Source organism: Phaethon aethereus (genome assembly GCF_964289735.1).
Source record: "Phaethon aethereus genome assembly, chromosome: 30".
Taxonomy (NCBI): Eukaryota; Metazoa; Chordata; class Aves; order Phaethontiformes; family Phaethontidae; genus Phaethon; species Phaethon aethereus.
This window is the reverse complement of record NC_138606.1, coordinates 1,187,672-1,204,723: the sequence shown is the minus strand read 5'-3', so window position 1 is coordinate 1,204,723 and position 17,052 is coordinate 1,187,672. Positions and strand designations below refer to the sequence as shown.

At 55.6% G+C, this 17,052-nt stretch overlaps 1 protein-coding gene across 1 annotated transcript; it reads left to right on the top strand.

The window, feature by feature from the left end:
- Window positions 1-7,345: 7,345 nt before the first annotated feature.
- LOC309414627 (hydroperoxide isomerase ALOXE3-like) lies at window positions 7,346-11,704 on the top strand (the record flags this gene model as incomplete). The annotated part of the gene is made up of 13 exons (XM_082011983.1): window positions 7,346-7,483; window positions 7,697-7,895; window positions 7,967-8,048; window positions 8,137-8,259; window positions 8,383-8,486; window positions 8,593-8,915; window positions 9,000-9,203; window positions 9,320-9,406; window positions 10,161-10,330; window positions 10,411-10,532; window positions 10,624-10,724; window positions 11,113-11,283; window positions 11,525-11,704. The coding sequence occupies 13 exons, from the start codon at window positions 7,346-7,348 to the stop codon at window positions 11,702-11,704; spliced, it is 2,004 nt and encodes a 667-aa protein (XP_081868109.1).
- Between the last annotated feature and the right edge of the window lie 5,348 nt (window positions 11,705-17,052).

Below are 17,052 nucleotides of genomic sequence, written 5' to 3'. Positions count from 1 at the left end.
GCAACAGACGCAGCTTCTCAAGGGTAGATCCATGATCATGGAAGCCCAAACCTTGAGTATGGCACCAGCCATGCAGCCTGGTGTTCCAGTTGCTTCATCATCTTCCCTGGACTCTCTCCAGTGTGGCCGTGTCTCACTTGTACTGGGAAGCCCAGCACTGGACCCAGCCCTCAAGGTGTGGCCTCACCAGCACAGAGGTGAGGGACCACCTCCCTCGACCGTGAGCTGTCTTTGTGGCAGGGGCTCATGGTTCGATGATTCGTTCATTCACCAGGACCTTTCCTACTGAGCTGCTTTCCAGCCTGGTGTCCCCATCATGTCCTGATGCCGGGAGTTGTACCTCCCCGGGGGCAGGACATTGCACTTCCGCTGGTAGAACCCCATGAGGTTCCTCAGCCCATTTCTCCAGCCTGTTGAGGTTTCTCTGGGTGGCAGCAGGACCCTTTGGTGTCTCAGTTTGGTGTCATCTGCAACTTGCTGACGTTCAGCCAGTTGACAACCCACCTCACTGCCCATCCAGCTCAACCTCCTGCTTCTGTAGGAGGATCTTACGGAAGACTGTTGAAAGTCTTCCTGAAGTCCAGGTAGACAATGTCCACTGTTCTCCCCTTGTCTACTAGGCCTGTCATTGTACTGTAGATGTTTATTGTTGGGATCACCCTGCATGGCTCGACCTTAAGGAGAAGGAGCTGTGGCACTGAGAAGCTGGTAAACAGCTGGATATCTGCACGGCTTGGCCTTGAGGAGAAGGAGCTGTGGTAAACAACTAAGAAGAAGTGAGGAAAACAGGAACACCTGCAGGCAGCGAATCCTGACTGTGTGAGAGGCGCATGGACAGCGCGTGATATTTTGTATATAGCCAATTGCAATAGTGTGTGTAACAAGCCGTAACCAATCATGAGTGTGTGCGCAGTGACTAAACAAAGATTATGATATATATTGGAGTCAGACAAGACAATAAACGGCTTCGGAATATAACTCTCATAGAGTTGTGAAGTCCATCCTTCTCCCGCAACCGGTGACCCCAACGTGATACGATCTATGGGATCTCATCGTTGAACACCGGTCGAGCGCAGAGGACGCCGCGGGAGAAGCCCGGTTGGAAGAATTGCAGTCAGCGGGACTGACGCAAGGAAAAAGAAAAAGGAATACGTTGCAATGGAGAAGCACCCAGCGAGGTGAGGTGAGCAACCGGGGCGGCATGGGGCAGAACACATCGCATGAAGAAGGGGTGATAGTCAGACTCCTGCTGCATATGCTCTCTAAGAGAGGACTGAAATATGATGAATATACACTTAGAAGGCTTCTAATTTGGAGCCGAAAGAAAGGGTACCCCCCCGATCCGTCTGTGGCGTTTAAGGCAGAGACGTGGGAGGAGATAGGAAAAATGTTATGGGAGCATATTGAGAAAACCGCTGCAGAGTTAGTGACGGCGTGGAAGTTGATATTAACCACATTAAAAGCCTTAAAGGCAGAGAGAAAAGCTGCAGCTGATGTGGAGGAGGCTGTTAAACCGCCTTCAACCAATCCCTTTTAACCGAATCAGAGGGTCCAGGACCTTCAGCGACTCCGACTGCACCACCTGAGGTGCCAGATGCACCGGGTGAACTGGCCGGATTAGATAAGTCAGAGAAACAGATCTACGATGATATATGTGAGGGCAAGATGGGACAAAGCTGCCCAGAACATGTACTCAATGTTCCCCTGTGTGTCCATGTGAAAGATTGATGGGGCGGGCTTCACCACCCCCGAAACCACCCAGACTTAACCGATCGAAAGCCGTAGTTTTGAAGCCCTCAGCCGAGCCCCTGCCGCCTTTACGGCCCCCGTTGCCTGATAGCAGAGACGAAGGAGAAGAGCCTGTTGTAGAGACTATAGGGAGGCAAGAGCCTAGAATGAAAGGCAACACTAGAGAGCGATAAAGACCTTTTTTTAGGAGCGATGAAAGACGAGGAAACAGAGTTACTGATGGCATTTCTCATTAGTGTACAGCCTCACGGGCCCAATCGCTGGGACCCATTTCACTGGGACTTGATTAAGGAAGTGTGGAAGGCAGTGCAAAATTACGGCTTGCAATCACCTTTCACGCAAGCTCTATTAGATAACATATTCACGGGAATGGTTCTTACACCATGGGATTGTCGGCAGATGATAGATCTGTTGTTGACACCAACCCAAAGGTTATTGTGGGCAGACAGATGGTATAAACTCTGTATGCAAGAAGCCCTGAGAAACCTGGAGCGTCAAGACGGCGATCTGCTTCAGAACATTACTGTGGAACAGATGACAGGCCAGGGACCGTTCATGGATGTTAGATTGCAAGCTCGGCTGCCCTTAGAAGCCTTGCAATTAGTTGGGCAACTCACTAGTCCCTGAGGAGGGAAAGAGGCAACCATCTTACACTCAAATTAGACAAGGGAGAGATGAACCATATATGTCTTTTGTTGATCGTCTGAGAGACACTTTGAATAAAGTGTATACCAATGAAGAGGCAAAACTAGCAGTGTTGTTGAATTTAGCGGTAGAAAATGCCAATGTAGATTGTAAAAGAATTTTGTTAACTTTGCCAAAAGAAGCAACGTTAGTACAAATGGTAGAAGCCTGCAACAGAGTAGGCTCTGCCACACATCAGGCAGAAACACTCGCAAGCGCCTTTGCAGCAGCAATTAAGCCATTTATAAATGGAAAAGGTGAGAAAAAATGTTTTAATTGTGGAAAAACAGGCCATTTTAGAGCTCAGCGCAAGGCCACAAGGAAAGGACCTAGGCAGATTGAGACAGGTCATAAATCCTTCCAACAAGGACCGTTTCAGCAAGGAATAGGCCCAGCAGGAGCACCGTGTGGTCCATGTCAAAAATTTGGTCATCAGGCCTCAGAATGTTGTTCAAAGTATCATCGGGATGGTATGAAGTTGGGAAACGGGTGACCGAGCGCGAAGGCACCCCGCGCGATGACACAAATGGGGAAGCACCACCAGGCTGCTTGGCAAGCCTCAGCGCCCAAACCAGAGGGAGCGCCGGAATGGAGGTGGAAACAACAGTAGAAGTTACCTTATGGGACATGTCGGTTTATGATGTCCCGACTAACGTGAATGGACCATTAGGATATGGATTGAGTGCTTTGTTATTAGGACGATCAGTAACAAAGCAGGGACTTTTTGTTCTCCCTGGAATCATTGACGAAAAAGGCCATATTGTGCCAACCACTAGTCCTTGGAACACACCTGTTTTTGTGATTCCAAAGAAAAGTGGAAAATGGAGACTATTACATGACCTGTAAGAAGTCAATAAGGTATAGTGGACATGGGAGCCTTGCAACCAGGGCTACCATCTCCCTGTATGATACTGAAGTATTGGAAGCTTTTGATTATAGATCTCAAAGATTGCTTTTTTACAATCCCTCTGCATGAAGATGATGCCAAACATTTTGCATTCTCAGTCCCAAGTACAAACAAGGCACAACCCATGCAAAGATATCATTGGACAGTATTGCCACAAGGCATGAAAAATTCACCCACGATGTGTCAAATTTATGTAAATTGGGCTTTACAGCCAATCAGAAAAAGGTGGCCTCAATATCTCATCTATCATTATATGGATGACATATTGTTGGCTGGCAATCAATTAAATCCGGAAGAAAGGATCGGGGAGCTCGTTGAGCTTTTGAGGCAAAGTGGGCTGCAAGTGGCGCCGGAAAAGATACAAGCTGAAGCGCCTTGGAGGTACTTGGGGTGGATGATCACTGAAACATCGGTGACCCCCCAAAAGGTTGAATTAAGAATTCAGATTAAAACATTAAATGATGTACAAAAATTGGTAGGAGACGTTAACTGGATTCGACCTATTTGTGGGATCACAAACCAAGATATGGAGCCCTTGGTTCAGCTCTTGCGAGGGGATAGCAGGTTAAACTCTCCTCGACAATTGACCAAGGAAGCCCGGGAAGCAGTAGCAAACATTTCTGAAAAGGTAACTCAAGCATTTAGTTCTAGGATAGACCCCTCGATAGGGATCACTTTGGCAGTAATCAATCACGAGCGACGTCCCTATGCGCTTATAATACAGTGGATAACAAAGCTAGAATCAAAAGCGGACCCATTGAAAATTTTAGAGTGGGTCTTTTTGCCTCAGCAGCACAGAAAAACCATCACCACGAAAGTAGAGTGTTCTGCAAATTTGATTATGAAAGGGCGCAACAGAATTATTGATATATCGGCAAAGGACCTGAAAACAATTTTAATACCATTGCAACAAGAATATTTGACTTGGGCTTTGCAGCACTCTGTTCCCTTCCAAACTGCATTAGCAGAATTTGAGGGTGACATTCCGATTAATTATCCATCACACAAAATGTTTACCTTTAAAAAAAACCAAAAAAACCAAAACAAACAAACAAAAAAACCCAAAAAAACAAAAAAACAAAAAAAACCCACAACCCAAACATGAAGTAGAAGAAAAATCAAAGTGTAGTCAATATCCAGTTCAAGGTGCTACAGTATTTATGGATGGTGGTGGGAAAACAGGCAAGGCAGCAATAGTACGGCGAGAGCACGGGGAATGGAAAGAACGGGTACTTGTCGTGCCAGGATCAGTTCAAAAGGTAGAACTACAGGCAGTAATTGAAGCCTTTAAATTATGGTCTGAAGAACCTGTGAATATAATTAGTGATTCTTTATATGTAGTTGGAGTACTCCAAAGATTGGAAGGTTCCATCCTCAGACAAGTACAGCAGGAACAGCTATATCAACAATTTAGAACATTTTTGTTTTTATTGCAGAAAAGACGATGTCCTTATTACGTTATGCATACACGCAGCCATACCAACCTTCCAGGGGAATTGGTGGAAGGAAATGCAAGAGCTGATCGGCTGACTGCCGCAGTATGGGCTGGACCTGCTCCGGACCGTTTAGGTCAAGCACAAGCCTCTCATGCCTTTTTCCATCAATCTGCCAAAGTTTTAGCGAGACAATTTAATCTAAGTGCAGGTGACGCTACAGCTATTATACAGACTTGTGCTGATTGTCAACAAATGGGCCCAGGAATCGCGATTACAGTAAATCCCCGAGGATTGCATTCGCTACAACTATGGCAGATGGATGTGACACATGTCGCTGACTTTGGAAGATTTAAATATGTTCATGTTTTAATTGATTGCTATTCTGCAGTAGTTTGGGCCACTGTACAAACGGGAGAAACTAGTAGGCATGTACAAAAGCATTTGCGAGCTGCATTCGCAGCCCATGGTATACCCCTACAAATTAAAATCCATAATGGTCCTTGTTATGTAGCCCAGTCAAGCCAAACATTTCTTGCTCAATGGGGAATGACACATGTTACTGGAATACCACATCCCCCAACTGGACAAGCTATTGTTGAACGAATGAATGATTCCCTGAAGCGTTTATTGCAAAAACAAAAAGGGGGAGAGGCTACCACACCACCCCAAGAACGTTTGAATAAAGCCTTATATGTGTTAAATTATTTGCGTCTAGCAGAAGGAGAAACAGTGCCTCCCATAATAAAACATGTAAAAGGAGTGACAGGAAGTCTGTTTGAGTTAACACAAAATGTGCAAGTAAAAGTTAAAAATGGAAAAGAATGTGGGAAGGACCTTTTCAACTGCTATCCTGGGGATGAGGTTATGCTTGTGTCATTACAGATTCTGGAACTCGTTGGGTACCCGCAAAATGGGTAAAACCACGGGTGAAACAGTCACCATCGTCATCGTCGGATACATCTTGACGCTATCAGGTGTCATCGCAATCTGGATGCCACCTCAGCCAAAAGAAAATGTATGGGTAAATCACACTGAAATTAGCAGTATCATGAAAGGAACATGGAAAGCTTTTAGGGCAAACCGCTCTATAACTACAAATCCTTTGGTAAGATATAATATTGGTTTTCATAGCTTTATACAAGCACTTTTTCCATCACTAGAAGTAGCTTCTATCGCTAGGAGTAGTACAGCTACAATTGTTTGCTTTGTAACATTCTGCTATTAATTTAAGCATAGCTGATACGTGACTGCTGGATTATGGTAAGATGCCGTGTGAACAAAATCTATGAACCAACAGACGGGGTGGCTGTGGCGCGTGCAGAACGTCTGGCCAGCGGGCACATGCGCCATAGGCTGCCTGTGTTGAGAGGTGGCAACCGAGGCATGTTCTGACACTCACTGGCCACGTGTGTCGAAACTCGTTCCTTGGCAAATGTATAAATACCGGGATTTCCCGAAGAGCAGGGGGATCGGTGTACGGCAAGGCCACCGATGCCTCCGTGGGGATGCCCACGTAAAGCTGGCACCTACCGACTGCTGGGCTGAGTTCGTGGCACAGGATGATACAAGAATGTACAGATGGTCCATCTTCCTCACAGTCCTTGGGTTGCAAATGATCCATCAGGTTTTGTTTTTAGATAAACAAAAAGGGGGAGATGTTGGGATCACCCTGCATGGCTCGACCTTAAGGAGAAGGAGCTGTGGCACTGAGAAGCTGGTAAACAGCTGGATATCTGCACGGCTCGGCCTTGAGGAGAAGGAGCTGTGGTAAACAACTAAGAAGCAGCGAGGAAAACAGGAACACCTGCAGGCAGTGAATCCTGACTGTGTGAGAGGCGCATGGACAGCGCGTGATATTTTGTATATAGCCAATTGCAATAGTGTGTGTAACAAGCTGTAACCAATCATGAGTGTGTGCGCAGTGACTAAGCAAAAGTTATGATATATATTGGAGTCAGACAAGACAATAAATGGCTTCGGAATATAACTCTCATAGAGTTGTGAAGTCCATCCTTCTCCTGCAGTTTATCATGTTGGTCAAGCATGACTTCTCCTTGGTGAAGCCATGCTGACTCCTCCTGATGCTTTTCTCATCATTCATGTGCCTGGAAATGGTTTCCAGGATTAGTTGTTCCACCACCTTCCTGGGGGAAGTCCCTGCTGGCCCCACAACTGCCTGCTCCACAGCAGCCAGTGAAGCTGGGGCAGCGGCGTGGGCAGGGATGCGGCAGGAGATGGGGGAGGCCCTGGGGAGGCAGAAGGAGCTCCTGGACCATGGCAAACATCCCCTCCCTTGGGCCCATGGCCACCCCCAGGGCCATCGCTTGGGCAACGTCCCCATGGCCACATCCGTTGAGATTAAACATGCCGGATGCCAGCCAGTAACGGTCATCTGATAACACCTCCCCTTGAGAAGGAAGGACTGGCCACCCGGCTTGTGCAAGGGGGCTTGCGACATGTAAACCGCCCAAAACGACAGGTTTCCACCCCAAAACCCCTCAGTTCTACGGCTGGTTGCTTTTTGAAGGCATCTCTTGGACGTTGCTGTGTGTCCTTGGTGCAGCTTGCCATGGCCATCTACAAGGTGAAGGTGGCCACGGGTGACATGCTCGAAGCTGGGACCAGCAACTCCATCTCCATCACCTTGGTGGGCAGCCGTGGCGAGAGCCGCCGGACGACCATGAACTACTTGTTCCTGCCAGGGATGGTGAGTGTGGGGACAGGGACACAAGTGGTGGCACGGGCTGTTCTGGTTTTGGCTGGAGAGAGTAGGAAAAGGGCTGGGTCTTCTGCAAGGGTTGGGGGGCTGGAGGAAGAGAATCTTTGGGGCAAGCTCTGAAACCTGGTGGGGAATGCCCGTATCCCCTGGCGCCACACCAGGGCATCTGCCCTCCCGCCACAAGCCATCCCACCCCACCAGGAGAAGGACCTGACCGTGCGCTGCGAGCAGGACTTGGGTCCCATCGTCCTCATCCGCTTGCACAAGTGGCGGCTTTTCTTGGAGGACGCCTGGTTCTGCAAGGATGTCCGTGTGACAGCCTCCGACGGCACCCTCTACCGCTTCCCCTGCTACCAGTGGCTGGAGGGGATCACCACGGTGGAGGTCCGGGAGGGCTCCGGTAGGACCCATGCCACCTCCATGCTCCTCTGCTGGCCAGAGGATCCGATCTTGACCCCTCCTCCTTTCCAGGGAAGAAGCTGGTGGACGATGAGCTGGAGATCCTCAAGGAGCATCGGCGACAGGAGCTGAAGGCACGGCAGGAGGCTTACCAGTGAGAGCAGGGACATAGGGATGGAGGGCTACCAGGGTTGCCTGGCCAGCGGTGATGCTGATGTGTGTCCCCCTGTCCCACCTTGCAGGTGGAAAACCTTCGCTGAGGGCTGGCCCCGTTGCCTCAATGTGGGCTCCATCGTCGAGCTGGACTCCAATGTTGCATTCTCCTGTGTGAGGGCAATCAACTTCAACGGTGTCCTCATCTTCGAGTAAGCCATTCCCCAAGGTTGGGGGGGACCTGGGTGATGGGAGCGAGGAGCATTGCCAGTGCCACCCTGTCCCAAGAGGCTGGTGGGGGATGGTGAGTGCTGAGGTCCACCTCTGTCCCGTAGAGGGGCCTCCCACCTTCTGACAGGGTTCCTGTTGAGACACACCTCCTGGAAGAGCCTGGATGAGATGCGCAGCATCTTCTCCCGGACACAGGGCAGGGAGATCGGTGGGTGCCTTGTGTGTCCTCCCCTGCCATCCAGGGCTTCCCAAGAAGTCCCTGGCTTGATGTGGAGGGTGGGCAGTTGGGTGCTGATGTCTGGTGACCCCCTCAGTCCCCGAGTATGTGGCCAGGCACTGGCGAGAAGATGACTTCTTCGGTTACCAGTTCCTCAATGGCAACAACCCCATCATCATCCGGCAATGCACGGCACTGCCAACCAAATTCCCGGTGACACCGGAGATGGTGGCCGGCTCTTTGGGTGGTGGCACCAACCTGGCCAAGGAGTTGCAAGAGGGTCGGATCTTCATCGTGGACTATGAGGTGCTGGAGGACATCCCAGCCGGCACCATCCACGGGCGCCAGCAGCATGTGGCGGCACCGCTCTGCCTGCTGCACCAGGGCGCCGACGGGCTCCTACGCCCCATCGCCATCCAGGTAGGGATATCCCACCCCAAACCAGTGCACAACCCTGCCCTGGTGGCGGTGGAGATGGTCCCACCATGTGGTTGTGTCCCACAGCTCAGCCAAACGCCGGGACCCACCAGCCCCATCTTCTTACCGAGCGATGCCGAGTGGGACTGGCTGTTGGCCAAGACCTGGGTGCGCAACGCTGACTTCTACAGCCACCAGCTCCTCACCCACCTCTTGAGGACCCACCTCTTTGCAGAGGTCTTCGCCATCGCCACCCTACGCCAACTGCCCACCTGCCACCCCCTCTTCAAGGTAATGTCCCACCTCAGGACCACCCACTGCCCCCCACCCATCTGACCCCACCCAACACCCCCCCAGCTCCTTGGGAGGTCCCTGGTCATCTCCAAGCTCTTGGTTCCCACCACCAGCTCCTCATCCCCCACTTCCTCTTCACGTTGCACATCAACACGTTGGCCCGGAGCGTCCTCATCAACCCTGGTGGTGTTATCGACAAGGTGAGTCACAGGGACTGGGAGCACTGCGGTCTGCTGGGAACACTGGGAGGCACTGTGGTGTACTGGGAGCACTGAGGGGCACAGGGTATACTGGGAGCACTGGTGCACTGGTAGATCTTGGGGGCACTGGGGTATACTGGGAGCACTGGGGGGGTACCTGGAGTACTGGTGCTCTCGGAGCACTTGGAGGCACTGGAGTATACTGGGAGTCCCGCAGGGGCACAGTGGGCTCTGGGCGACACTAGAGAGCACAGGGCATGGGGGGATGGGGAGCATGAGCAGTGGGGTATACTGGGAATACTGGGAGGCACTGTGGGGGCACTAGCAAGCATGGGCTGGGGTGTAATGGGAGCACTTGAGGGGGTATACTGGAGGCACTGGGGAGCACTAGGGTGTACTGAGAGAACTGGGGGTACTGGGGTATACTGGGGGCAGAGAGGGCCCTGGGGGACACTAGAGAGCATGGAGGGGCTGGGGAGCACTAGGGAGAGTGTGGTATACTGGGAGCACTGGGAGGTACTGCTGGGGTACTTGCAGTACTGGTGCTCTGGGAGGACTTGGGGGTACTGGGGTATACTGGGAGCACTGGGGGACACTAGAGAGCATGGGATAGGGGACACTAGAGAGCACAGGGATGGGCTGGGGAGCACTGGGGGCACTGGGCTTTACTGGGAGCACTGGAGTAACCGGGGGCTGGAGGGGAGGGCATGGTGCCCCCTGCCCTGAGAACCCATGGGTGCCCCCTCCCCACCAGGCCTCGGGGATCACCCATGAAGGGCTGCTGCTGGTCGTCCAGCGGGGCTTGGAGAAGGTCACCTACACCTCCCTCTGCCTCCCCGATGACATCCACCACCGCGGCATGGCCCACCTCCCCAACTACCACTACCGGGATGACGGGATGAGCCTCTGGAAAGCCATCGAGAGGTGGGACAAGGGGTTGGGTGACCGCTGGCAGTGATCCCATGGGTGCTCCATGACCTCATGGTCACCTCATCTGCTGGTAGTTTCGTCTCCGGCATCGTGGCTTTCTACTACGGGGACGACGCAGCGGTGAGTGGGGACACCGAGCTGCAGGCATGGGTGATGGACATCTTCACCAACGGCTTCTTGGGCAGGACCTCCTCAGGTACCGTGTCTCCAACTCCCATGGGTGCCGTGGGGCGGTGGGGGGAACAAGGACATGTCCCTGATGCTCTTCGGTGTCCCTCCACCCCTAGGTATCCCCTGCTCGCTGCGGACGGTGGCGCAGCTCAGCAAGTTCCTCACCATGGTGGTGTTCACCTGCTCAGCCCAGCACGCAGCCGTCAACAACGGGCAGGTGGGACAGGGGACCTCTGACCCCCCTGCACCCAAAAGATGTCCCCATCCCCCGCTGAAGAGATGTTCCCCTCCACCCCCTCTGTGTGCAGGAGGGACGTCCCCGTCCTGAGCCAGGGGAGATGCCCATGTCCCACCTCTCTTCATGCTGGAGGGATATCCCCATCCATCCCCTCTCCATGCCAGAGGGACATCCCCACCCCACCTCAGGAGAACGTCCCCATCCAACCTGTCCCCATCCACCCTGTCCCCATGCCGAGGGACACCCCCATCCATCTCCTCTCCATGCTGGAGGGACTTCCCAAGCCCACCGCAGGAGAATGTCCCCATCCAAGCCACCCGCATGCCAGAGGGAGGGCCTGTGCTGACAGTGGCCTCTCAACCCGCAGTATGACCTGGGCGCCTTCCTCCCCAACGCCCCGTCCTCCATGCGTCACCCGCCACCGGCGGCGAAGGGCAAGGCCTTCCTCCAACACTTCCTTGACACGGTCCCTGAGGTGGACACCACTGCCAACATCCTGGTGGCCCTCATCCTCCTCAGTTCCCGCCTCAGTGATGGGGTGAGTCTGGCCCCCGCCATCACCATGCCCTCCCCCAAAATGGTGGCTGTGTGGGGCTGAGGAACCCCAAGAGGTGCTCCATGAGGGCATGGGTGCAGGCTACTCAAGCCCAGGCTGGTGGCCACCATCACTCTACAACTACCAGGGTGCCCGGACGCCGCCACCCTCCCCGCCAAGGTGGCTTGAGACACTTCAGCCAAGCGGTTGAACCTGATGGGCCCCTCATCCCTGTGTCCCCCAGAGGCTCCTGGGACAGTACCCGGAGGAGCGGTTCACAGAGGCGGAACCCCGGCGGCTCATCAGGATCTTCCAAGGGCAGCTGCAGGAGATCCGGGACCACATCGAGGAGCGGAACCACTGGGCCAAGCTGAGATACAACTACATGAACCCACTGGAGATCGAGAACAGCATCTCCATCTGAGGGCCCTCGCACCTCTTCCAGCGCCCGCCCCCAGCGCCCCCCACCCTGCTCCTCCCCCCCAGCCCTGCAAGAAATTCCAGCTGTCTATCAAACCCTCTGCTTGGGGGGCACACGCCCTAAAAACCTGGGACCCTCCCAACCTCATGGACAGCCCCCCCCCCCCAAAGGGGGAGCTGGAGGGGGGAACTGGGAGACCTGATGGGGTGCCCAGTGCTCCTGGTGCCCCCCAGTGCTCCCGGTGCCCCCCAGTGCTCCCAGTGCCCCTCAGTGCTCCCCATTCCCACAGTGCTCCCAGTGCCCCTCAGTGCTCCCCATTCCTCCAGTGCTCCCAGTGCCCCCCAGTGCTCCCAGTGCCCCTCAGTGCTCCCCATTCCCCCAGTGGTCCCAGTGCCCCCCAGCGCTCCCAGTGCCCCTCAGTGCTCCCCATTTCCCCCAGTGGTCCCAGTGCCCCCCAGTGCTCCCAGTGCCCCTCCAGGGCCCCTCGTGCCCCCCATTGCCCCGGTGCCGTCCAGCGCTCCCCAGTTCTCCCCAGTATTCCCAGTGCCCTCGTGTCCCAAGCATTCGCAGTGACTCCCAAGTCCTCCCTAGTGCTCCCAGTGCCCCCTCAGCACTGCACAGTGTGCCCAGTGCTCCCAGTGCCCCACACTGCTCCGCAGTCTCTCCGGTGCTCCCAGTTCTCCCCAGTCCCCCGCCAGCATGCCCAGTGCCCCTCGGCGCTCCCAGAGAATCCCGGGCATGTTCTCCGCACTCCTGGAGGTGCTCTTGGGACACTCTCCTAAGGCAGCTGCGCCGCGAGCGCCGGGGCTGGAGGGGCAGCGCCCGCCCGGGGAGCTCCCCAGGACCGTCGAGCCTCGGGGGCAGACCCTGAGTGGGGAGACAGGAGGGGACGGAGGGTCTCCAGGGCGGCCAGTGGGGAGCTGGGCAGGGGCACAGCCAGGGCAGCTGCCCCAGGCCGGCCAAAGGGATATTCCGTACCACACCACGTCACGCTCGGCGTATAAGCTGGGGGAAGAAGAAGGAAGGGGTGGGGGGACGTTCGGAGTGATGGCGTCTGTCTTCCCAAGTCACCGCGGCGCGTGACGGCGCCCTGGGGACGGCTGAACCCCCGCCCATGCGTGGGGAGCAGCGAACGGATCCCTCGTGTTGCTCTGCTTGCGTGCGCGGCTTTGGCTTTACCTACTAAACCGTCTCGATCGCAACCCACGAGCGTCCTCACTCTTCCGCTTCCCTCCCGTGTCCTAGCGGGGGAGCGGCCGTGGGGGCTCGGCTGCCGGGGGGGTCAGACCGCGACGGGGCAGAAAACGCTCCCTGGACCGCTGCCTCCCGAGGGGGCTGTTTGCTCCCCACCGCCTGCGTCGTTGTGGATCTTTCTTACGAAAACAGTTGTGGTTTGGTGGTTTTGGTGGGTTTTTTTTTTCCTCTCTTGGTTTTGGGTGTTTTTTTCCCTCTCTCGGATGTGACGTGAGCCCGTTTGGGAGACGAGCAGCCCTTTCCCTCCCCGTGAGGAGCAGAGGCGGCTGTTGCGGGCGGAGCTGAGCAAGGGGGACCCCCCCCCAATTCCCTCCTGGGAGACCCCCGAAGAGAAGCATCCGGAGCCCGTAACCCCCGCAGGGCAGAGCCGCGGGGAGCGCCCCAGCCACAATCTGCCCGCTGGCCTGGCACAAAGCCGGGGACGCCGGCGCCCGGGGAGGGTCCCACCGCTGCGCTGCCCTCCGCCGGGCGCTGCCCCCCACGGCCTCGGCAGCCCCCGGCACCCCGCCGGGGCCAAGGGCAGCTCATCCTGACCTGCGGCCCATGGGGCAGAGCCGTGGTCCCGGCCCCGCTGGGGCTGCCGCGCTCCTTCCCCGGCCGCCACCGCGCCGTGGGACAGGTCGCCCGGCTCAGCCTGGCCAGCGCCGCCACCCCCGTGGGGTGGCATGTGCCACCCGGCCAGTGGGTGCCCGTGGACACGAGCTCTTTGAAGCCTCAGCGGGACTCGGGGCCCGCTGCGCTCCGCTCGGGAGCCGCGCTTTTCCACACTGCCCCAGCAAGGGAACCGAAAAACCCCAAATAATGACAAGGGAGCGTTGCGTTAAGAGGCAGAGCAGTCTGCAGAAACGAAACCCCCTTGCGCTCCAGCCGATCCTCAGAGACCCCCAGAGGGACTGGGGGCTGCTGGGCTTAGGTTCTGACCGATGCCCAAAGTCGGCGTTAGTAGTCCGGTCGCACCCAACACCTTCGTTGGAATATCACGGGTCCGGATGTACTACTAACATCACACGACCTGCTCAGCCGGACACCTCCTGAACTCACATGGCCGCACTCAGAGGTACAGTCGCGTTCAGGGACAACACACACACGGCTGAGTCAATTAATAGTGCGATTTATTGAAGCAACAGATGCACAAATTCTTTGGATCGCCGGTGATAAATTCATTGTCTGCAAGCAAGTGCACTAAATTGATTACGGTCGGGTTACACACGCGTGGGGTGATGAAACAACTCTAGAGATTCCTAAAATTCCCGTGGATCCACTCGGGATAGCCAAGTGTTCGAATCTTACCCAAAGGCGTCCCAATGGGGGGGAAGAGAGGGTCAGCCCATCGGTGGATCCTAAAAGTCAGGAGTGATGGTGCCTTCCCTGACATCCAGCTCTTTTCACACTATTTTATAGTGTTTTACTTTGCAGGTGGAGCTCGAGCGACTCTGGTCATACGTACCTTTATCAGGGTTGGTTCAGAATTCTCTCGCTTCGCGTTTAAAGGTACAGACTAGGAAAAATTCAGTGTGCACGCTCATTGAGGGGTGGTCGCACCTTGGGAGGTGGGTAACTTTTGGGATGGAGGTGTGTTTTGGTGTTATAATGATGTTATAATAAGCAAAGTTCACTCCAAGTACGGCATTTCATCCAAGTTGACAGGTCGCTGACCCAGGGCATCGCACGTGGAGCTTATTAATGTACACACTGTGTACCTTTAGATTCCCTCGTGATCACAGAGCGCGGCCGCAGCGTCTCCGCTCCGCTCCGCCCTCCGTGCCGTTTCTCCCAGGGTCAGCACACCACGTTCCCCTGATGTCACCAACGTCGGGAATTGCCGCGGCACAGACTCGTCGTACATCGGCTGCGTTCGAACTTGCTTCACCGCTGCTCTTAGAGCCTGAGTAGAAGTTGGTTTCTAGGGCACCCCCAGCGATTATTCCACAGGGAGGGAGCTGCCGGCCAGGCAGGGACCCCCCTGCCCTTGTCTGGCTGCGCTTCGGGCAGCGGCAAGACCGGGAAGGGGGAAATAACCTGCGGCCGACGCAAGCACCGACGCCTTGGAGAAGTGGCATCGCCGTCCCGCCGCGCCCTCAGGAACTGCCGGGCTCTTGCTCGCGGCCGGTGCAGGGCGAGGTCCCGGCGCGCTGAGGCGTCCCTGTGCGCTGAGGACCCCCCACGCCGGGACATCGCTGGCAGCGCAGCTTTTCCCGTCGGGCCCGACTCAAGCCGAAGCAACTTGTTCTTTATTTCCACCCTCGTCCTGCGCGCCCCACGCCTCGTGTCTGCCGGCGGGACGGGGTGGTGCAGATGCTCCTCGCAGCGTGCGGACGTTGCCCGTCTCCCCCGAGGAAACCCCTTGGACGTTCACTCCGGGTGCACCAAGGCCTCTACCTCCCGTGAGCAGCGCGCAGCCCTAACCCGGTATTTCAGGGTGCCAGGCCAAGCGCCACTGTGCCAGGCAGTAACCCCCAAAACACACCACCCCTCCCGAACAGGGCTGCTGGCCAAGCTCCGGGAACACGCAGCCCTGCAGGGGATGCAGCACCCAGGGGATCCTCCATGAGCCCGGGCAGGTGCCCCCCGTCCCCCGTGACAGCCCCAGTCCCTCGCTGTCGCGAGGTGAGGTGCAGCACAATTTCAGGCGCAATGGCCGATGCCGATGCCGTGGCACATGGGGATGCCGTGGAAGATTGCATTGAAGATACGGGCATCGGTGCCACTGGAGATGGCACCGCAGATGCAGATGCCACTGCAGATGGCCTTGCAGATGCAAGTACCGCTCCAGATGGCCTTTAGAGTTGCTCTTGAAGACGCAGATACCATTGCAGACACCAGTGCAGATGTAGATACTCTCTGTACCTCCAACGGTACGTGCATCGTTGCCTGCACACACAGGACGGGTTGCAATGCCCGACAGGAGACCATCAATTAGTTGAAGGTCGAGAGACAGAGAGGTGCCGTTAAGGTGAAACGACACCAGCCCACCAGTTTAACAGTTTAATAATACAAAATGCAAGGCATGAGGTTACATAAATGACTCAAGGGCAACTGCTCTAACTAAACAATTCAAGTAAACAAACGAGTCCCATGCAACACGTCTTTTACACTTCGACAAAGAGAGGTAAAGAGAGAGAGCGCGCGTGAGCGAAGAAGGTATCACCACCCGTGGATCCAGTGTTGTCCCGTTGGTCCTCTTGATGTTCCTTGGTGGTGAGGGTCTCCACTTTTGCTTCTGATGGTGTCGACTTTATACAGTCCGAGTCCCACAATCTCCATGTGATCCCAAGAAGCTTCATGCCTATGCAACAGGCTGATGCAACAGGCAACGGCACATCTGCAGGCTTTGGTGTCTCTTCTCGCTGTATCTCTGCTCTGCAGAAACCGGTCCTTGCGCCTGCTCCGTATCTCTGCTCTGCGGGAACCGCTATCTCATTCTTCTCTGGGGTCCACTCCGTGCCAAGACATGTTCAAGCCGTTGTGCCAAAAAAGGTGTGGGTTCCTCGGAACCGTGAAATGTTTAAGACAGAAACCGCATACCGGTCCACCATAACAGGCTGTTGGCAGAGCATAGTCTCTTCTCCACAGACACACGGATAACCCTGACCCCTCGCCCCCCGAGCAGCCCCGTCCCGCGCCACGCCTGGGAGAGGAGCAAGCTCTGGGCCGGGTGGGGGGTTGGAGGGAGCGTGTGACACAGGCCAGGAAGAGCGGAGATGGGTAAGGGCTTGGCGGCAAGGAAGGAGGGGTGAGAGGGGAAAGTTTTTCCATCCGAGGGCTGAAGGCGCTGGGACACGTGGGGCTGCCCGACCCGTGGCACCCCGAGGCGAAGGGCGAGGGGCAGAGCACAGCTGGAGCCAGAGGAGCACAGCTGGAGCTGGGGCTGCCTGACTCCTCAGGGCATGGAGCGAGGGAGGGAGGGAGGGAAGGGTGTGGGGAGGGATGGCCGTGCCTTCTTCTGGGAATGAGGTCTCAGACCCCAGCCGTGAGTAGGGGGCCATGCCTCCCCACCACCCCTGGCCTAACCGTCTTCCCTCTTCTTCCAGCTGCTTCTTGCGACCAACTGGTTCCCAAGGCTGGGCCTGGCCAGGGGAGGGAGGAGAGCTGGGCTT